The sequence below is a fragment of the Alnus glutinosa genome, chromosome 6 (assembly GCF_958979055.1).
Source record: "Alnus glutinosa chromosome 6, dhAlnGlut1.1, whole genome shotgun sequence".
In the NCBI taxonomy this organism is placed as follows: Eukaryota; Viridiplantae; Streptophyta; class Magnoliopsida; order Fagales; family Betulaceae; genus Alnus; species Alnus glutinosa.
Genome location: NC_084891.1, coordinates 276,925 through 300,223, shown reverse-complemented (window position 1 = coordinate 300,223; position 23,299 = coordinate 276,925). Strand labels below are relative to the sequence as shown.

Below are 23,299 nucleotides of genomic sequence, written 5' to 3'. Positions count from 1 at the left end.
TTTAGTATTTTATTCAATTAAATTGCCCCCCCTCCCCCCCCCCCCCAAACAAGGGTTTCAGCGTCCTTTGCAGTTACCAAGCAGCCCCCCGTTATAACTAGTATAAGAATGTAGCGTTACAACTGTGAGGAATCAGCCCTAGTATACAGATCCACAACACCAAAAACAATTTACCTCAAATAGGAAACAATTAAAGAGAGAACTCATAAGAAAGTGTCAGATATCAAACAGCCTTCCTCCTTGCCGAGCATGCCTGGATTACCTCCTAACTGCTTTGAACAATTGATCCGAAAAGAGTAAAGGAAAAAGGAAAATGTCAGTTTGCAGCCCGACCATTCAAGATGCCCGAATTATGACCTCAACTATTGTCAGCGCCCTATAATTCATAAGCTCACAAGGGTACAAGGAGTGTATACCAAAGATGCTGGCAACACCTTCAACTAAATGCTACAAGCAGTCAAACCAACTGTTGTCTTCCTGTTGGCAGACTCAATTCTTGTGTCCACCTGTTTCAGATCCCGGAAATCCATTGTTACTCTCTTCCAACTGTAAGACTTGAGACAAGCTAGCAGACGTTTGGTTCATGGCATCATGGGCAAGTGAAAGTGAAGCATCTGCTCTTGAGCTACCACTGTGTTCAATAGCTGCTACTTCTTTATTACTACTCACTTCCAACTTGAGGGCTTGAGCTAAACTATCAGACAGTTGATTAACAGACTCATCAGCAAGAGAATCAGGAATATCTGCCGTTGAACAAGCTTGCTGCTGTCTGGCCTTCCTCTCCTTCAAGGCTCTCTCCCGCTCATCATAAAAATCAAAATCATCTAGGATAGATGTACGTGCATCGTAATCCTTGAAAATCTTCAACATCTCAATACCCTCTTCCAGTTTCACCTGAAAATATTTCAGCATCAAGAGAGAAAACGCAAGGCAGATGTAACTTCATTATTCAACAATTGAGCAGAGTTTACTGAATGCAGAGACAGAGAAGTAAATGCCAATAAACTGAATTTATCAAGTACCTACGGTAACATTATTTGTCTCGATGGAAATATAAACTGAGGTCGATAGAAATATAAACTGAGGTTTGACACCAGTTGGATCACTATGGAAGTTTTAGGAAGTAGGGCTGCTTGAAAAATATATTAGATGTCATATACTATTATAACATGAGAAGCTGGTAAGGGCCATAATTAGGGCAAACTAAACACTTATACTAAATTGGCTTTCATATGTGAGGTAACATTTGACAATAACACCAACACTTAGTGATTTGTGAGGATGTGCGTAAGTTACACATCTAGGGACAGTATTGACATAATATCAGGTATGCTTTTTGCAGCAACCAAAGCAACCTGTTCCACTATCCTGCATCCCACTACATGCCATAATATGCTCTTCAATCTAAGATTTCTCCGTTTCCACTAGGTAAACTATGAGAGCCCTTGAGCTCAAAATTCTCAGACCAACGGCTGAGGCAACAAACCTATCAACCAGATGGGAAAGGTGAAATTTTATTCAGGAAAAAAGCAACATGAACCAAGGCATGGAGTTCCTTCGGGGGTGTGGCAATTATCAACCATCTAAACAATGTATAGGTGTCCCTGAACACCTCAATTATAAGCTCGAGAATGGTTTTAGTTTCTATAAAAAAGAGGGTAGTATATATGTGTTTGCATGAGTAAGTGTGTGGGCTTGTGTCTTTATAATCAATTAACTGCTACCTCCTGAGAGTCTCGGCTGTGAGTAACAGGCTTATTATCATTATTTTCAAGTAGTATGTGACGGAATCGAACATTGGGAACGTCTTTAATGATGTGCCACCGAACTGGAAACTGCCCGCTCCATCTATCTTGCTGCCAGTAATCTGCATCCTTCTCAAAATCTACAGGTCCTACCATTTCAGCTACCCCACAGAACTGGCCACTACCATTAACCTGCAAAAATTTTAACCAGAAAAATCTGAAGGGACTCATTAAATAGGTGCAAAAAAATCAAGTTTAGACAGCGGCAGAAAATTTGAACTGGAATAATGGAGGCAAGTTTCTTATAATACCTATCAATTACAAAAGAAGAGAAATCAAACAAGTTATTCCCTTAGTATGTTTCCTTAGGTACTAATACTGCTAAAGCCAGGAAATATAATAGAAAGAAATACAAAAGTAGATGAAATTTCCAGAAAGAATCATGAGTCTGATAGTTTGCGATGCATCCAACAAAGAAAGCATGAACCCAAGTTTTTGGGAAAACTAAATTTCCCCCCCTAACTACCATCCTTTTTGCAATGTCCCTCTAATTTACCATTGGGATTGCAATGCCCCCCTTCCGCGACTCAAAATGACAAATACTTTCTATAAGATAAAAATTTCAGAAAATCATTTTTTTTTAATCTTATGGAGGGTATTTTTGTCATTTTGAGTTGCAAAAGGGGGACATTGCAACCCCAATAGTAGATATGTAGTTAACCTCAAGTTTTTCCATGAATTGAAGTACAGGCACAACTAACTTAAAAGTGATAGGTCTAGTACATCATCCACCACTACAAAGGAAGCAAGCATACAATAAGCAATTCCCTAAAACATTTTGTGAACAACTTTTTTAGGTCTGAAGAAAGAAAGAAAGGAGCTTGTATTGCAGACACTACAATAACTCCATACAGTAAAGCATTATGTGCATGCTAGATCAAAATCATATAATGCAGACATCAAAGCACTTGAAAGTGATCAATTGCCCAAGTGACTTATGGCAGAGTTCTTGATTTGGAGTTCTGATGGTGTGGTGTCTTATACATCCTTATACATCAAAATGAGACTCATTCAAGAGGTTCATAAATGTGAAATGTCAAGAAGAAGAAATGAACAATAGTTTCAATCATTGTATTCCAACAAATAGGAAATATTAAAAAGTTAGTCAGTCAAAGCAACATACTGAAAACAATAGGAATACTGGACAATTGCCTTGAATCTCCTTTGCTTCATGATAAGCAGCATCTAGTTTCTTGTTCCCATGTGGTGTGCTGGCCCAAACATTGTACTTAACACTTTTATGAACATTGTCCTCACTGAAAGATTTGATAATAAAAAAATTTGCATTCTCGTAATCCGTAACAAAATCCTGCCGGTTGTATGAATCAAGATGAATTCCAGAAGTAGATGAAATGTTTTTGTTAACAACAGATGAAGAACCCTGTTCAGTGGCACTCTTGCTCTTCAGCTTTGAAGCCCTTGGACCACGATTGCGGTCATTGAAGATATTCTGTGAATCATTAAAAATGCAAACTGAGTTGCTGTCCCTCTCTCTTCTCCTTCCCTTGTCAAGAGTGAGACGATTCCGGTCATTAGCAACTGGATAAGAAATTGAAGCACCACCAAAGGTAGAGCTGTGATAAGAACTACCATGTGGGTAGCGTCCGCTAAAGGAACTCGACATCAAGCCATATCCATGCATTGGTCTCTGTTGCTGAGAAATCTGAAATTAAATGATAAATAAATGTCAGACATGAAACTAGCATGTCTACATTTATCCTGAGTTAAAGTAATGGGCAAGGATAATTTTTCTTTTCTTTTTTGGAGTGTCACTGAGCTAAAAGTCGAAGTAGCAATATGTAGTTCGAGTGAGCCAGGGACATTATGCTTCACTACACTAAACAAAAAATGGTTAATTAAGAGCCAATGTAATTTCGAAATGGACAACCAGTACCCAAACGTTTAATTTCAAAATCTCAAAATGGAAGCATACTTTAATAGTTAGTAGTTTGCATCAAATAATGTTCAGCATGTACAGTTGGCATTTTGACTTCTCCATAAAGAAGCCTGTAGATAGGATCAGTCCATTTCGTCATCAAAAAGGGGCACAATAATTCAGGGTGGATTCAAGCAGGTATTCTCAAAATTTGGTACCCCCAGGAAACTCTTGACATGATAGTCATTTAAGTTCTGGACAAAGAAACCATTTTAGGGTTATTTTTCACTTATCTTGATCAATTAAGATTGCAACATAGATTCATCAAAACAAAAGCAAGAGTGGGAGATTAACAGGTGTGTTATATGCCGGTATAAGAGTTGTATTTACCTTAAAATAATAATAAAAAACAAAAGATCGCGAAAACAAGATTATCTAATGGAATTTATTATTAAGAAATATTAAACAATATTCTCCAAGTTAGATTATAATCCTATTCATCAGTGCCATCTTCCTCACTTTTGAATGACTCTTTTTGATAGCATTGTTGTGTGCGATTCAAACATGCAGTTTGGCCTCCAGTGCCAAAGCTATTACATTATTAGAAATGATGATATTCAAACCTGTCCAACATTGTGCTCATACGATCCAAGTATGCCCATGGGTTGGGGATAAGCTGCTGGAGATGTTAGAGGACTAGAACCAAGATTTCCAGAGATATTGCCTCCACTAAGTGACCCAAAACTTGGTATGTAACCTGATCCTGTCCCAAAAAGCATTGTGTCAATGCTGCTACTCTCTGGCACCATTAGGTCAGCTGGTGAAATTGGAATAGCTGAAGACATATGAGGCAAACTTGGAGCAGGGGCTTGTGCATAATAAGATGGAGAAAATGGGACTTGCTGTGAAGAGTAAAGCTGGCCATCCACCATTAAAGATGGCAGAGGTGTAGCAACTGGAGAAAATTGTCCATATGCCATTTCATGATTGTAGCCATAACCAGAATGAAACACAACAGATGGATTATCATTGTAGATGACCTAATACAGATTAAAAATAAGAAGGAAAAAATTGAAAAAAAAAATGGTTAGTTTGGATTCAAATATGAATCTGAATAGTTGCATGAATATGGGCTTTATCCTCACCGGTGATACAACATGCATGCCATCAGCATTAACATAGGGAGAATATCCATCCCAAAGACCAGTGCTATTGCTATAACCTGAATCAAGAGCGAAAGTTGAGACAACATTAAGTAATATCATAAATGATTTACATTGATTGATAGCGTAAATTATTTATGGTAAGATGATGCAGAACCTACGAACAATGACCATCACTTTTTTATGATTTTTTTTTTTTAAAAAAAAAATTGAATTTCAAAAAATAGATCTTTCTATAGGTAGGAATATAAATATATTGATGTATTCCAGATATTTTTTATGAATTCCTGAAACTTAGAAATGTTGTATTCAAGTGATCACATTTTCAAAATGTCTTAAAAGTGCAAAGAAGTGTCAAAGTACTCAAATTTACAGGAACATATCTCATGGCTACCACCACGAGTAAGAGCTTCATCCTAAATTGTTAAGAAAAGCAAAAGATCAACAAACTAACCGCCATATGATATATTTTGTTCATGAGAAACATAAGCATCGAGCGGATGGACATTGCTCAGATCTCCAGCTACTTCTGAAGATTCTTGCTGTTCGTTGACATCTCTTGACACTCCTATGATGACTGCATTTGGAGAAGGATTCGCTGAAACAATCCTTTCATCTTTGGGCGAAAGTGGCTGATAATAAATTACAAAATGAAGTGCTAATGGAACATATTTACCTAATCCCACCAAAATATATAGAAAGAATCATAATTGAAATGATTTTCTAAAAGAAGTAGCTAGAAAATACCTGCTGTGTCAAGTTATCTGGCTTAACAGGTCTCTCTCCTGCATCCAGAATTGACAAGTCAAGTGTCTCAGTAGAATGCAATAAACACAAGCATTACATAGAACTGGTAAGTGAAGCAATATATCAGAAAAAGGAAATTATAAATACACAAAGGCTAATTTCATCTGCACATCCAACATCAACACCCACTGAAGACCTGGCACACACACACATGAACATGATAATGGGAGAGAGAAAATACGTAGGGAATATGATTTTAGTCCGAAAACAACCTCCAAAGTATTGACAGAGGAGAAGAGGGAGAGAACAGAAACGTGTCTCATAAAACTCATTATATCTATGAAACTAAAGGATTTACTTCTCAGACTCAGCAAAAGGCTTTAGAAATAAAGAAAATATTAAATTTCCAGGAGAGTCCAAGAAGGCTCACCCCCTCCTCTTGTATTTTCTTTTTCTGTTTTAATATACTCTCACTTAAAAAAACAAAAAACAAAAGAACAAAAAAAGTTCCAGCTCTCTATATGTTAACTTCTGAAGTATTCTCTTAGGAACTCTGATAGGTACACTAAGGTATGTTGGGAAGGAGACAAAACACTTCACATAAAAAAGAGTTAAGGAAAGAGCAATGTAAATGTTATAGATTCAGAAGCAGAACCAGCTGCAAATGTCCTCGAAGATAAAAAGAACAGAAACTTTCAAAAAAGCTCGATCTCGGAGAAGACATTGAAATGTTCAATGGTCTTAACTCACTCCAAACCTCAATAGGAAATTTAAATATTACAACTACGAAGCTTGAGTCTTGTCTTCGCCCAAGAACGCAACAGGATGCGGGCCTTTCCACTCTGATCGAAACGCTTCAAAAATTTACCGACACGATCTCATTGGCGATGTCTACACGGTGGAAAAATTTTGTGTCAATCGAAGAATGTTGAAAATATTACTATTTTTAGAAAGTGTGGTTCGATCTTAATGATCTGCTACCGATCAAGGTTTTTTGTTCCTCTATTTAGCAAGAAATTTAATGAGCAAATAGATGTAGCCGATGCAATCATGTGGACTGGTGGAACGAAATATTTAGAGTTTGTTTCCCTCCTCCCAACCCCTGATGTTGACTACAGAACACCAACTTTTTCAACAAGTTCGGTAGCCCAGATTTAGGGGCAAACCCCAAGGCACTGATGGACCAACGCCTTCGTCTATCACCCGAATTTCGTCTTTTTCTTTCTATAGAAAGAAATGAGATTCGAAAGAAGACATGTATTATTTCCAAGACATCTCATGTCAGTAAAAAAACCATGTGTTGGTTGCACAGGATTTCTTTACTTTGCCTATGAATCTGCTATCCGCAGGAAGAGACAGAAACTCCTTGCTTTCTGGATGCCCATCGGCAGCTTGAGCCGAGACTTGATCAAGCCAAAAAGAGAGTAAGAGGCGCTTTGTTGTCGATCGCTAGATGTTTTTGGTTTCGAATTTGAGGTGCGGTGAATGGTCGACTGCTTGGTTCCCTATTCATCGAGTTGTTTGGGGAATAGCATCAGCAGTTTATACATCTTTTATTCCTGATTCCATAGCATCAAAGGTAATTACATCTCTTTTCTCACATGTGAACTGTAGAATCACAAAAGTGGTGCTCTCTATACGAATGTAACAAATCTGAAGCATGATTTGTATAAACACCGAAGCCCCACACACCAAAACACCACGATTTTCAGCAGTTTATACATCTTTTATTTCTAATTCCATAGTATCAAAAGTAATTACATCTCTTTTCTCACAAGTGAACTGTAGAATCACAAAAGAGGTGCTCCCCATAACAATTTCTCTTCAAATCTCAATTCGGGGTAGCCCTTTTGTCCATTAGTCTTTTAAATCTAAATCCCTAATCCATACAACAGAGGAGTACGAGCCATGAACTACCAAATCTGGGACTCTTTTCGAGTTTCTTGGAAAACTGTACCTACTGCTAGATTGAGTAGTCAACCAAGGAACTCTAAAGACAATTTGGAAAGGTAAAATCAAATTCATGTTTTCGATTTGCAAAAGTCTTGGCAGCTCTAGTCTAGTATCTGCCCATATAAATATATCAACTACAGCTGGCAAAGAAGTTTTATTACAATTGTATGTCTAAACTTCAAGAAAGCTATTTCACTACTTAAAATGGCCATCAACCAGTGTCTGCCTCAGTAACACAGGGTCCTAGGAGGATAGATCTGGATACTCCAACAATCATTAGCAATCTAACATGAATTGGCCACTCCCCCAAAAAATCAAAACCCACACTTGAAAGAGATCAAACCAAAAAAAAGGCCCCTAGAGCAGTTCACCACTTGTATCACAATGAAAGGCTTTATCAAATACAATTAAAATGAGAATTCAATGCTCATTTCCCGCTAATTTTGCATTTGCTTGGGTATAAGATTAATAACAAAAAAAAAAAAACGCTGATAACAAAATTAGGAAGTCTACATGCACAACAGAAACCCTAGAAAACCCATTTGCCACAAACAATTTGATTAGAAGACGTTGCTAATCTTGCACATTCACATGCTTAAACGTATATTTCATGCGATCCAATAGAGAAGTCCCATCATGTCAAACAGAAGCACAATCATGTCCCACAATTTTCACAATTAAAAAAAAAATGAATGAATTAGAAAAACGAGAAATGCTAATTTGGCCGTCTAAAACCTGATTTGACAATGAAACAAACAGAGAAGCGTTCCGCAATAGATACCCAAGCATACAAAATCACATTTGAAAAAGGAAAAACCAAAAGAAAAATATTCAAATTCATATGCAGAGAGAGAGAGAGAGAGAGAGAGAGAGAGAGAGAGAGAGACCAGTGGAGTTGATTCGATCCCGTTCCTGCAGAGCGTTGTCCATGAATCAAAGATCTACGAGACACCAAATCAAAGGAATTCAATTCTGAGTGAGAAAAATCGAGGGAAAATACTTGGAAAGAGGAAGAGACCAGAGATAGCTTCGAGAGGGGGGTTTTGGTTTTCAAAAAGACAGAAAACTAAATGAGGGTTTTAGGTTTTATTGTTTTTATTTTAAATGTAAATACATATATTACTCCTATATACTTATTCTAATTTTCTTTATTTTTGTTTCTAATTATTAAATTTTGGATATAAGGGAATTGCAATCCTCTACTTTCAAGTCAAATCGTCAACGTATTAATTAAGATTTTATTTTGTTGCATCAACAATATATAATGACATATTCTTTAAAATGACGTACTATATAAGATTAGATAAGTACAATTAGGGACAAAACTAAAATTTTAAGCGTTTGGAGCAAAATTTTAAAAATAAAAAAAGTTGGGAAGGCGTAAATTAATTTTGCAAGAATTATAAAAGTATTAAAAAACATTTGGAAAAGCATGTTGAGGCTCAGGGCTGAACCCCAAGCCTTCTAAATTGGACCATACTTCCGTCTCTAAATAAAATTTAATCTTGACTATAAAATGAATGTACTCAATCATTACCTATGAAAGGGATACGATTTTAATACCATAAATACGCCAAGCCAAAGTCCTTGGCCCCAATTGACATCTAAAAGCCTACTCATTAAAAATGTTAAAAAGTCTACGAGCTTATATAAGTACTTGCAGCATATTTCTTTAGTTTTTTTTTTTCTAAAAAATAAATAAATAGAAAATTCAAGCCATTTTTTGCTTTTTTATCCTAATAAACTCCACAATAGTTTCAATTATTATTTCTCTATACCATTTAAATATTCTTTTAAATTAATGATAAGGGAAAGAGAGAAGAAAGATAAATTTTTTTTTTTAAAAAAAATAAATAAATAAAATAAGGATAAGGAAAGCAAAAGTGCTATTAGGTAGCACTTTAGCTTCCATTGGCTTTCCCTTGGTTTTGGGAACACTAAGAGAGTTTGCTGCATGTGGGTTTTTAGGAGTTGTTGTTTTTTTTTTTTTTTTTTTTTTTTTTTTTTTTTTTTTTTTTTCTTCTTCCTACATTTAACGATATGAATGAAATCTAAGAAATTTGTTGCCAGTGTTCTAAATGGCAGTTAAACAGGAGTTTAAGATAAAGGAAAATGACTCTCAAACGATATAAGAGTTCATTTTCTCTCTAAACTCTCTTTACTCTATGAATGTTTTACTAATTTAACTATTAGAGGGTTCCAGCTGGGCCTCGGCCAGTTTTATTATGGTGGTCATTTTCTCGTCTTATAGGTGACTCGTCAACCAATCCTGTCGTGTGAAAATATGTTTTTGCAAACTTATTACAAATTTTGTTCTAAACAATCATTAACAAATTTAACTCACTTTGTTGCAAAATAACAAGACCTCTATGGAACCAGAGTCCTATAATTGGCACATGCGTTTTGGAATATGTAATATGAATACTTGGAAAGGACTAATGCTATATTTTTCATTTTTATTTCACAATATTGATGTGGTAGTCTCAATAAACCTTTGAAGAGTTTGATCTATATAATACCATTTTTGAAGAAAGCTTGTGGATGATCAAGTGAAAGGAGTTGGTGATTCACGAGATGATATAATCGAAAATATCATATAGCACTGGGTGTGTTTGGTAAAGATTGTTAAATTGATTTTTTTTTTTTTTTTTTTTTTTTTTATTTAGTAATAATAAGAAATGATTGATATGATATAAAATAAAAAGAATTTGTACGAAAAAAGTGAAAAAGTTTTGTATTGTATTGGAGTTTTTTTATTTGAATAATAATAAAAATTATTAATGTGATATAAAAAGTGAAAAAAGTTAAAATTTTTAAAATTAATTATTTTTTAGAGAAGTGAAAATAAGGGAAAAAATGGGTGGTATGTTACTAAACAAACGGTTTTGACAAAAGAGTCAAAAGAGATAGATTTTCTCTAATTTCCTTCAACTCGATTTATTAAACTAACATGTGTCAAGAATACATATGATTTTCATATACATTTTTAAAAATCAAGTCCGTTTAGAAACAAAGATAAAAAAATAAAAAATAAAAATAAAAGGCCATATTTTCATGGTTTTACTATATATATATGCCTTCCCTCGGAATGAGCATAAAAGGGGTTGAAACCTATACATATATGCCCAAGAAACTATAAAGCCTAGCCACTTTCCCCCCTGGAGTTAATTTAGCATAACATCAATGGATAGCCACCCATGAAAGTTGCCAAACATGTGCAATTGAGCAAGTTTTCATCGTCCTTTTCTAGAACAAGTGATCCTCTTTCAATAAAACAGCTGGTTTCAAAACTTATCTAGAAGTAGCAGCAATGTAGTGTAAACTCATTTATAGCTTGGCTTCCCATTCAAAAAGGGAAAGGCTTCATCAAAAATGGTTTGACTGACAGAAAAATTAGGTGGGCAAATAAAGCTTGAAAGGAAAATCTCTTGTTTATCTATCATATTTGGGACTTGGAAGGAAAGAAATTCATGATATTATGCTTAACAAGTTCAAATATAAAGGATAACCATTAACCGTATTCTGACAACCAGAACTAACATGAATTGTATACAAAAGCGATGGCTTCACAGGAAATGCTAGTTTCCAATAATCAGTTGATTTGATTGGAATAAAAGCAGCCAGACTCATAGGGTGATTTAAACAACTGAAATTCCTGGAAATGAATGCCGCCATTGTTATGTTGATTTAGTGAATGCACGCGGGACTCGGGCGGTGGTGGTTGCCCGACCTGCTCGTGTCCTGATGAAGAAAGTTCCCAGTTTTGCAGTTCAGCATGCACCGCTGGCTGGGCCATGCTGGTTCTGTTTACATGCATGAGTTGGTCTAGAGCATTGGCTTCAGAGTCATTCAGACCCCATGAATTGGTTGACAGAAGAGAGAGAGCACGCCGAAAATCTGGTGCTACATCAACATTAGACGCAAATGAAGATGCCTCTAAACCTGTAGAAGAATATTGTCATACAAAAAGTAGACATATTACAAAAAAAAAAAGAAAGAAAAAAAGAACAAACTCAAACGAACCTAGTAGAGTCCTATCAATAAAATACACTAGTAGCAGTGGGACCAGCTATACATATGCTTCCTTGCTCACATTATTGTTATTTCCCTAGTTAGTTATCCTCACTCTCCGTATAATTAAAGTAAAAACGAAAAGTGTGCCGTAGCAGAAGCGGATAGAACTGCGTCTTCGATTCTAAAACTTAACAAAGCTAAGAAATTAGATTTAAAAAGCATAAGAACTCAAAATTTTACAACTATTCAAAACTGGTTCTTTAACATCTGATCCAAAACTTGATTCGTCAATACGATCAGGACATTTTTCTTTTATAATAGTAAACAAAAGGCTTAAAAAATGAAAAAAACTAATGCCGGAAATCTAAAGATGGACATTTTCTTAAATATGGAAAGCCTAACTAATGCTAGCAATAATCTAAAGATGGGAAATCTGGGAAATATGGAAAGTCAAAGCCAAAAATAAACTAAAATCAACATAAAATTAGTTGATTTGTTGCCTATGTTGAAAAATCATCAAAATTGGTCTGCTACTGATGGATCCGCTCAAGCCCTTCGTCGAGTGTGGCTCGAGCGGAGGGTTATGTGCCTCTCTTGGTGGACCACAGCTTGAGCGGTGGTCGAGCAGCTCCCCCAACCCCCCGAGTAGAGAACCGCTCAAGCGCTTCTTCAAGCAATCATCGAGCAGAGTGCTCATCTTGTTCTACATCAAAGTGGGAGTTACGTAGTTGCAAGATTGGGGTATTAATGAAAATCGAAAGTTGTTGCCTGTTGGTACAGCTTCAGCTTGGGTGTCATGCCAAACTCGAGGGTTGCCATAATATGATAATATGATGATTTTCAAAATCATTCCCATATCAACGTCCATAATAAAATCAAATTAAGCTTAGCCTGAGGAATAATAATTATTATTATTATTATTTTCTTTTTATAAGTAATCGAAATATCATTGATAAGCGCAAAAGACACAACTCAAGGACACAAGGAATATTCAGGGAAAACAACTATCTAGAAAGAGAAAACAAGTCAAGAAAATCATGAAAATGAATATTAAGATTTAAGGCAACTATCTAATAATGAGTTTTGAAAATGAAAGACTTCAAGTTCCACCGCTATCCTCTCGCTGTCTTCAAAACTTCTATAATTTATTTCCCTCCAACGACACCACAAAAGGCAGGACAAAATCATCTTCCACACATTTGCACTATGAAGACTACCTCCAAACCCACTCCAACAAGCGAAAAGGTCTACATAGCCCAAACTAACCCAAGACTACTTAAAGACAGCACTCCACAAAAAGCTGGCAATCTAACAATGGAGAGGAAGATGATCCACAATCTCCCCACTTCTCTTACACATACAACACCAGTCGACCACAATGGCATGCTGTTTCCTTAGGATATTCATGGTGAAAATCTTCTCTAGGTCAATTGCTAGAGCAAAAAACACTGCTCTCAAGGTGTTACGTTTTTTTAATGTTGGCAAATTCAATGTCAAAACATTGTCGGTTGTAATCATTAAGTTTAGGGTTGAGTCATGATCAAATTGTGATTGGAAACTTGAACAAAACAAGTTTGTGTATGATGTCCGAGAAAGATTTTGTCGAAGTAAAATGGCTATATCTTTTGATTATGACATCAGATGAAGACTAGCTTGGTGGCATTGGAAAGCTAACTCAAAAACAAATTTGTTTACTAGGTCAAAATGGGCCGTCAATAGAAGTTTGAAAAAGATGGAATAAAAACACTATCCACCCCACGAGTTGCCATATTTGGTATCCACTACGTCTCTCTCATGCAAATAGCACCAAAGCCTCTTCCCCAAGTGAGCAAGTTTTGAACCCCAACCCTCCCTCAAAATCGGGAAATAAACCTTGGATCAATTGATCAGGTGAAATTTGTACTCATCATCTAGCCCACCTCATAAGAAGTCCTGTTGTAACTCCTCTATGCGAATCACAATGCCAATAGGAAGGGGTAAAAGAGACATAAAATACGTAGGCATAGGAGAGGGTGCTCTTGATTAAGGTAATCCTTCCACCCTTAGGCCTTAGACAAGTACATGATTTTCCATTTCGCCAAACGGCGCCCAATTTTCTCAATAACATTATCCAAAATCAATTTGGGTTAAAAGGAGCTCGTAGCGGAAGGCCACTTCAAAGGCAAAGAAGACGCCCCACAACCCAGAGTACTGGACAATCCATCAACATTATTGATATTATCCACAAAAGACAATTCTGAGTTAGCCAAATTAATTTTCAAACTGGATACAAATTTAAAGCATAAGAATAAGGCATACAGATAACGGATATGTTCTGGGTAAGCCCGCAAAATAATAAGGTGTCATCCGCAAATGGAAGATGGGAGATGTGAAGCATACTCGTGTTCGTAGACCCCACAGAAAAGCCTGAAAGGAAGCCCCCCTCTACAATAGCAATTATCATTTTACTAGGAGCCTCCATCACAATGACAAAGAGTAGAGGAGACAAAAGATCTCCTTGTCTCAGACCATGGGAGCTACTAAAGAAACCAGAAGCGTCATTCACCAAAACAAAAAAGCGTTCCGAAGAAATACAATGCGCTTTCCAATTACGTCATTTCTCCCCAAAACCACACCTCCTCAACAAGTACAATAAGAACTCCCAATTGACATGATCATAGGCCTTCTCAATGTCTAACTTGTAAAGCACATCTGGCTCACCAAATCTGATTCTACTATCCAGGCATTCATTAGCTATAAGAACGGAGTCTAAAATTTGCCTACCTTTGACAAACGCATTCTGGAGCTTCGAAATAATCTTCTCTACAGCCCCTTTCAACCTATTGGCTAAGACTTTGGCAATAATCTTATAAACCTCACTCACTAGACTAATAGGTCTAAAATCATTAACATCAACAACCTCAGGTTTCTTCGAAATGAAAGCAATAAAAGTAGCAAATCATGGAACACCCTCATAACATCTTTAATCACATCCCAACACGATTGGAAGAAAGTCATAGTAAAACCATCAGGGCTCGGGACTTTGTCATTATTCATACCTTTCACTCCTAAAACGGTCTCTCTAACCAAGTGGCCCCTCTTCCTCATCAATGGAGTCAAAGGCAAGGTCATCAAGCTTGGGCCACCAACTACACTGTTCGATAAACAATCTATTATTGAAAAGCAAAACGTGTTCCCTAATCTTAGATTTTTTTTTTTTTATAAGAAAGATTTTTATTTAAAGAAAAAAAAAAAGAAGTGTAAGACGCCCCTAAATACACAAGAACAACCAAAACAGCCCACAAAAAGAAACCCAATAAACCCGCAAGGACCTAAAGCCCTCAAACCCGAAACCCACATGGATCACTCAATGGAGTTTTTCAGATTCAACAGCTTCGTACTACCTTTGGTCTTTGGACGTGCAACCTTAACTTCCAGATAAAAATCCTCTTCAATGGCATCCAAAATCGTCATGATAGATCCTCATCCTCAACACCATCCAACGCCCAATCCAAGGGCATGCCAGGAGGAAAAACACCCCGAGGGACAAGGGAGTCTCCATCCTCCCCATCCCAAACCCCGTCGCCCTGATCCCACACAACGATCTCCCCAGACGGACCAAAAATTACCAGCCACTTCTGAGATTGGAGCAAACCATTGAAAACCTCACCCAAAAGGGAGGAAGCCCCTTCCACCCCATCTTCCTTTAGAACCAGAGTCGATGGTGACGCGATCGACACTTTAGGCGATAGATGATGAGAAACTTGCACTACCGGACTCAATTTGAGAAAACCCCGCTGAAGGAATCTCCTCCCCGGAGTAGAATGCTAAACATCAGTCTTCCTAGAAGCTACCACTCCATCAGTATGCAGCACAGGAAGCGCCGCAACCACTGACACTACCTCCGCAAGAAGACAATCCCCCATCTTCGAGAGTTGAAATGGTTCGGTCTCCATCGAGATCAAGGGATCCAAACCAACCCCTCCTCCACCTGGCGCCAACGTGGGCTAGACCACGGCCCTGACCGAGGCCTGAGAAAGAACACCCCAAGACTGCGCCTTCGGAACACTAATGCCGCCACAGCCTCTGCAAGGAGAGAAACGTCCAATTGACCTACATTGCCTTTCTTCGCTTTTCGGTAAGAAAGGAAATTGATCCATTTACCAAAAGTGACTCGATCGAGTTGTTCTCCTATTTGAGTTAGCCCCTCTATGGAAAAACTTTATGAAAATTGATCCATCTACCAACTGAGGACTATCTTATTCATTGTCCATCTAACAATTAATTCTTGAAGCCAATAATTGACAAAGTGCTGATTCAATGCTCATGGATATATGTGAAGAAATGATACTCAGTGGTGAGAATCATCTTTTTGTTTCCATAATTTTACTAAGCCACAATGAGGAGAAACACAAATGTCGAAAAACCTAAGAGAGACTATAGACTGGCCCTTTTAGTTGCCTAGTAGCTTGATGTTCACACAACATATGATACAATAAACATTATAAATGCCGTGATATTTTGCTTGATTACTTCTTAAATTTAAATTTCTAAGCATAGAGTAAGAAAACAAAAGGTGGTGGGGATGGGGAGAGGGTTTTTTTATTACCAAAAGTAGCACTTGCTATAAGAAAGACTTACAAACTATTCTCCTAAAGTGAACACATTACAATTGGACCAAAAAGGTCTCTTGCTTGGGGCAGAGGCTAGCCTTAGGATCAGGCTTCCTAAGAGGATATTTCCTCTCCAGCTGTATTATGGCCACTACATCAACCTAGTACTTGAAGCCTTAGTTTGCATAAAATGTTTCCACAAAATGCAAAGGTTGATTGGGAACACTGAATCGGTTACCATATGTGCATCATTCAGCAAGGGTTAAGTTAAAATTGTTTGTTCAACCAAAGCTATGACTCAAATATTCCCGAATAAAACATCAGGTGGTTTCATGGAAATTTGATTTCTTAAATTGTAACATGAATGCTTAATTGTAGACGGATAAACACTAGATATCCTAACTGTTGACAAATAATGCTGCTATAAGAGTAATTAGAGAGCAATCTATTAGGACACAACCCCAGAAAGACGATAACTAACTATGGTAGTAGCAGGAGATGGTAATGGAAGAGGTAGTAGAGCTTCAAAGCCAATGATGGCGATGTTAAAAGTTGTGTTGACATAAGCAGTGTTGCTATTCCTCATGGAAGTAGCACCAATGACAGCAGCCAATCTGTGGGATTTTGGTCCACAGATTTTGGGAAAAAAATAATAATGGAGTTGCATCAGAGAGGAGCTGATAAATGTAATATCAGATTAGAATTTCAGGGGAATAATCATTCATTGTTATAACAATCACTCTTTATTATACACTGTCCTGTGCAAGTTTTTCCAAAGGTAAATATGAACTTGCCTGTTTTCTTGGACATCTGAGCACATTTGACGGTATATTTGAATTTACAACTCAGCTAAGACATAAAAATTTATTTCTAACAGTTCCTGCGATACAAACAGTTTTATATAATAGCAAGGGAAGATACCTTGACTAAAGACTCGAGGTGTGTTGCCTTCAAAAGACAACATCTTGATTGAATCTGTTTGTAGCATAGAAGGAGCACCTGGCATCTCATCTGAGAGCAATTTCAGCTGCCTATCAATGCCACCGGTTTTTGTAGGTCTAGCTACAGAATCTCCGGCATGGGTGGCTTTATTATAGCTGCATGCACTTGACCATGTTGGATTTGCAGTTGACAATGGAACCCTATTCAACATAAGATTCATCTGCTGTCTCCCATCTGTACATTTAAACCCCAAAACCGAAAAATATGTAACCTTGCTTCAATGATTGGTTATGAATCAGAGAAAATGGTTCTATGGGGAAGATAATAAAACAATTATATATCATTAGAAATAAATGATGCAAAAAAAAATGTTTCCATAACAAATATATAATAACCCTAATAGGCACTTTTAGAGGAGAAAAAGATTTAGAGAATAAGAACATTTACCATTCTAATAATCACTTTCAACAAAAAGATGGCTTAAATGCACATAGACAGCATATGAAGGAAGTTTGGAATCAATTAAGTTCTATAACTACTGGGCTAAATAAAAAGTACTGAAATTTTCAGAATTAAAAATTAGCACCATATAGTGATGAAGACAGCCTAGAAGAATCAAACTGGATTGCCTCTGTCTGTGGCCTACGTCGCCGTGCATTGTGATCAGAGAGACGCCTACGACAGCTTCGCTTCTTATCATCAAACTCCGACAGTTCATGGAACCTTTAATATTACAAACCAATTGTCACATCAACAAATTCATTTTATTATAAGATAACCTCACAGAGACTTGGCACAAACAAAATCTCAGTATCAATAAGTGTTGAAAATGCAAAAAAGTCACTAAGATAAACTATGAAGAATATCTTCTTTTTTTTTTTTTGATAAATAAACTATGAAGAATATCAAGATCTACAATTGGCAATGTGCCTTTATAAAATCAAGATCAAAACAAACTTGCCTGCTGCACTGTTGGCAAAACCGACGCTCCATTCCAGCAACAATGACCTTTGGGCTTTTTGAGTGGCATTCACAGATTCTATGCCTGCGATGGTAATCCTTAGCTGACTTTAGGTCAAGATTGCATCCTTCAACTTGGCAACGTGGGGTTTGTGTACTCTGATAAGATGCCCTAGACCTCTTTGTGGGAACAGCTGAGGATGTAGGAATCATAGATATAGTTGATGTCTTAGTGGTGCTTGCTGCACACAAGTCTTCAAAATAAGTTCGCTTGCCAAGCTTCAAACCAATTATTGGTTCACCAGAGCTGACAGAAGCCCCAAGAGATGGAAAATTCCCAGTATTGTCCACCCTGGACCATTCTTTTCTCTCAGTTAAATCTTTAGGAAATTCATCAACAACCCCATATCTCTTACTTCCCTCCTTGGCAGAGGAATCAGCTGAAGCAGAGATGGAGCTTCTAGATGAAGAACCATGCCCCAAATCAGAACCTGAGAAACCACCACCACCACCAGATGAATATACAGATCCATTATCGACCCCTCCATCTCCTTCAATCTCATGATTTGATGGTTGTACCAATTCTGGAATATCAGTTGACTTGGAACTGAACCCAGCTAATTTCTCCCAGTCCCACTCCGAGGCAGTTTTTGAGTTCCAGTCCATCTCATAAAAAGAACTATGCGCAATTCACAATCTGTCCTAGATACAATGTGCATAAAATTTTCTCTTTGGATCCTGCATGCAATAGCTCAATTTGGTCAAAGGTTGTAGCCACCAGTAGGAAGCTTTGCCAAAATGATGAAAGCAAGTAAGATATTGCAGAGGGCCGTCAACAATCACACTCTTGATAAAATGTGCTACCTGAAGGAAAAGGGTAAGGACTAGAAATTAGAACCAGACAAGAGCCACATAAAACACTAGTTGATAAACATGTGACTTATCTATTATGCTCTGACATATAAAGCTCAAGTAAAGAGGTTACCTTCAACTCAAATCTTGGAATTGCAGCATTTCTCCATTCCCCTCTACTTGAGCATCAACATCTAAGCGTAGGAAGCAAATTTCTCTGTCGCTCCCTTCAAACAGACCAGATTGGGACCTCTGATCCCTGAGTCTAGAAGAGACCCATAGAATAAAGCAAAAACCAAAAAATGAAGTAACCAAAAAAGAACAGTTGCCGTGCCATTGAATATGCCACTCTCAGTGCCTTTGTCCCATTAGTTCCTAATCTCCCTCCCCACCAAACAAACAACTGAAATTCAATCTGTCAAAGGCCTCCACGTGGATCTTTCTCCTTCCCATTCTGGCCAAAATAAAATTGTGAGGCACATCTCATCGGAATGGTTCTGCCAACCCATTACCCCAAAAGTCACCACTCAAACACTATGCCCTCCAGACCCTTCCAAGCCACATAACAGAATCCTAGTCACACATCATAAAAAGTCAACAAATTCAGTAAAGGGTAGCAATTTAGAATATTCAAACTAGAACTGTAACTGCCATTCCAAGCTAGAATCAATCACAGCAATGGTCAAAGAAGTCCTACTCAATCAGAATCAAGATTTAAACCAAAACAGCAAAAAGTAGCATTTTTTTTTTTACTTTTATTTTTTCTGAACTTCACAGTAAGTGTTTATTAATATTCATTGTCTCAGAAAACCCTCTTTATCACATAGTTTCTTAAGAAAGTAGGAGTTACCATTAGCCAGAAGATAACCCTTTTGTTGAGACAGCGCTGAATTACAGCACAAAAGACTGACTGAATGACTCTTCTTTTATATCTTCTACAAGTGAACTTCACTCCCTCCTCTCTGTCTTTGCCTCTCTCCCCACCCCCCTATAATTTCTGACAAGATAATGACACAAAATTGTAAAAAGAGTCACCGTCTTAACCAATAACTACCCTCAAAGCAGCAATTTAATGGGCATCCAAGTCAAACATTATCACCTTGTAGCTATAATTAATTAGTTGTGTCACTTCTTTCTCAACAACAATTATTGCACACAATTGATCACACTTCTGTCTACTATAAGTTTGACAGAGAGGTGTCCTAAGATGCATGTGTATAAATGAATTTACATGGTCCAATAAAAAAACGTCTGTTTCAATAGCCCCTCACTCTACATTAGCTTTGATAACTACATGAGAAACCCAGTCCAAACAATACAGAAGCATGAATATCAACATAACTATGGCCGTTTTGTCAGTGGATACCAAGCTAAAGGATCTTTGACTAAACCCATTCATCTAGACCCTGATGCATCATTACTTCAAGCACTTCTGCACAAAACCCACGAAACTCTGCTCCAATTACTGCACAAACTTAAGAAAAACATATGTGCAGAAGAAAGTCTTAAGAATCCTTGGCCCAATCTTATATAACCATGTCTATCATAACTTACAACCACTTGCTTCAACAAATCCATGCAGGCATGCAGCTCTCACACAAAACCACTTAGAAATTTGCTTCCTGCTCAAAAATATCTCAAAACAAGCTCTAAGTCCAACCAAAAACAAAATTCTCAAAACTTTTTGACAGATTAATTTTATACCCCTCGAAAAGAAAAGGATAGATTACAAATATTTAATACTAAAAACATTGTCCCAACTACCCACATGCACATTCTACCCCTAAATGATAAATTTTAGAAACCCTTTTATTACTGTGCGGTTGTTGTCATTGTCCATACCAGTGAAGTTACATATACGTGTACATACATACCCATCTGCATACATATATGCATGCATGAAGATGCAAAGTTATAAAGTGGACCACTCTAAAGCTTGGCACCACTATGCGTAGTATACTAGGAGCTACTCTTATACCCATCCATTTTTTTTTCCCTGAGCTATCCCCATTCATTGATTCACCAATAAAGAGCCCATCTTTAAGTTTTTTTCTGCAGCAGCAGCAGCCTTCTGAGCTCGAGGGCTTACTTTACTTTCACGCACAAAATCATTAAAAACAAAAGGGGAAATTAAAAAAAAAAAAAAAAAAACTTTTACCTTTTACCCATTTTCCAATAAACCCATTTCTAGGGTTTCAAAATTAAAATTCCAAAAACCAAAAAGAAATCCAGTAAAAAAGAGGAATTCTCACAATCAGAGCAAAACCCATTTCTAAAGAGAGAAAAAGGCAAGAAATTTCAGGACTTACGGGTGCTGGAAACCACTGGCTCAGGCCATGTGGGCTGAGTCAGAGGGCGAGTGGACTCAGTGATGGTGTTGGTCTGTACCAAAAGTGGAAAGTAGTGAGAGGCAGGAAGAAAGGCAAGCCACAGATTTCTTGCTATTTATAGTATTGCAAATAACTATTAACGTTACCAGCATGGGGATTAAATTTCGTGTGCCCCACTCAATTATGTGATGCAACGTGTCCGGTCCGGTGCTTCTGGTTTCAGAAGATGTTGTTTACTGTAGAACGTGCCCATCTTCAGTGTTAGGGGAGAACTACAGAAGTGCCCCTCAGCTACCTTCTCTGATGAACGTCTTATTTTTGAGATACAATTTATCTTTATATACTGTTTACAATTTTTGTTTTCTCTCTTTTGTTTTATATTCTCAAAATAAAAATATTATCAAAGAATTCAAAATATATAATAGAAAGCTGTTGTACACTTGTTGTAAAAGTGTTGTATTTTTATCATTATATATATATATATATATATATATATATATATATATATATATATATATATATATATATATAATATGCTGTTTAATCAAATGCTTTGATAGAATTTTCACCTAAAACACCCCGGCCGGAAGCAAGTTTGTATAGTCATGGGTGTGCTTCTTCCGATCCACATCAATGAAACTAGCTAACTTGTGTGAATATGAAAATTTGAAGAAATGATTGTTCTTTAATTTTGTAGTTTAAAAGTTAATTAGGACAAAGACATATATATAGGATATGTTTGGCACCAACTTCTACTTTTTTCTACTTTATTTTTGCATTTTTCAAAAACAATCAAAACATTTTAATTTTTTTCACTTTTTATATCACATTAATAATTTTTTATTATTATTCAAATAAAAGAAATTCAATACAATTCAAAAAAATTTCATTTTTCTATACAAATTATTTTTACTTTATATTACACTTATCACTTTTTACTAACTAAAAAAAAAAAAAAAAAAAAATTTCACCGGTTGCCAAACATATCCTATAAACTGTTTTGTAAGCCATTTAGTGTTGTACAAACAAAAGCACTTCATGTCTTTGAAAGTGCTGCCACGCCGACAGGTACAAGACACATGTAGGTCTGCGGTCTTAAAGTAACGCAAAACTTGGAGCTTCTCTTGAAAAAAAAAAAAAAAAAAAAAAAAAAATTTTAGATAGCTCAAAAGTCAGAAGTAAATACAGTGATGGCCAAATACGGCGGCGTTCAAGTAAGAGCAAATAAAACCCTAATTATTATTACTAATATTGCCACGCTTGGCGTGACGTTTATATGTCTTGACAGTTGACATAGCCCTAATATTCTGAATGACATTTTGTAACAAGATCAAAAAGGACGCTTAGACACCTACAACATCTATAGATGGCTACCTAGATTTAAGCCATTTAACAATGGGTATCTTGGCTCAACTTTACAGCTCCACTTATACTTTTTCTTTTTCTATTTCTATTTGAATTAAGAATAATTGTTACAAAGCCAAAATTCTTAACACTCTTGGTTCGAATGAAAAAAATAAGGAAGGATCCTAAGGGAATGCTCCCTTAATAATAGGTCCAAAACGAAAACAACAGTGAATAACAGTTTGAGAGATCTACTTTGAACTTTTAAAAGTCGGCAGCTCTTTTGAAGAAACAATCCCTTGGCCTTAGTTTGATGTGACAAGCATACAGGGATAAGGTAAAATGAGTAACTTCAAGTATTTGAGCCATCTCCTTCAGTAAGTGTTTAGATAATTTGGACTCTACATACTTGTGATGCTCGCCTGAGCAGGGTGGGGTTGAGTGCCCTCTTACATGAAGAATGGACAACCTCATTACACAAGAACCGGATTTGTGAGAAGCAATCTGATACAAACTTCATATAGAACTCGCAATTGAAAGCCAGCTTGCAATGGGGGTTGTTCAAAGCTTAAATACATATTGTTAAAATTGTATTTAAACCATGTGAGATACTTAAAATTGTAACATACCACTGCGCTCCGCAACCAACATTCACGATGGCCCACTTTATCAACATTGATCTAATGGTACCCCTTTCTCTTTTGGTGACTTCACTCACTTA

General features: G+C 36.8%; 2 protein-coding genes across 3 annotated transcripts; both read right to left on the bottom strand.

The window, feature by feature from the left end:
* Nucleotides 1–66: 66 nt before the first annotated feature.
* Nucleotides 67–8,612, bottom strand: LOC133870265 (YTH domain-containing protein ECT1-like). Of its 2 annotated transcripts, none has more exons than XM_062307351.1 (8): nucleotides 8,432–8,612; nucleotides 5,592–5,629; nucleotides 5,299–5,476; nucleotides 4,827–4,903; nucleotides 4,305–4,721; nucleotides 2,929–3,468; nucleotides 1,725–1,937; nucleotides 67–894 (listed from the first exon to the last, which is right to left on the bottom strand). In XM_062307351.1, the coding sequence occupies exons 1-8, from the start codon at nucleotides 8,472–8,474 to the stop codon at nucleotides 490–492; spliced, it is 1,911 nt and encodes a 636-aa protein (XP_062163335.1). In that variant the 5' UTR covers nucleotides 8,475–8,612; the 3' UTR covers nucleotides 67–489. The 2 variants fall into 2 exon arrangements, with proteins under 2 accessions (XP_062163335.1, XP_062163336.1); XM_062307352.1 differs by having other exon boundaries at nucleotides 5,299–5,421; nucleotides 8,432–8,536.
* Nucleotides 8,613–10,956: 2,344 nt separating this feature from the next.
* LOC133870797 (squamosa promoter-binding-like protein 12) lies at nucleotides 10,957–21,329 on the bottom strand. Its single transcript, XM_062308019.1, is given in 8 exon segments — nucleotides 10,957–11,201; nucleotides 11,203–11,486; nucleotides 17,072–17,326; nucleotides 17,679–17,815; nucleotides 18,054–18,916; nucleotides 19,038–19,477; nucleotides 19,755–19,901; nucleotides 21,214–21,329. Coding segments are annotated over 5 exon segments (1,530 nt in total). The 5' UTR covers nucleotides 18,719–18,916; nucleotides 19,038–19,477; nucleotides 19,755–19,901; nucleotides 21,214–21,329; the 3' UTR covers nucleotides 10,957–11,012.
* Between the last annotated feature and the right edge of the window lie 1,970 nt (nucleotides 21,330–23,299).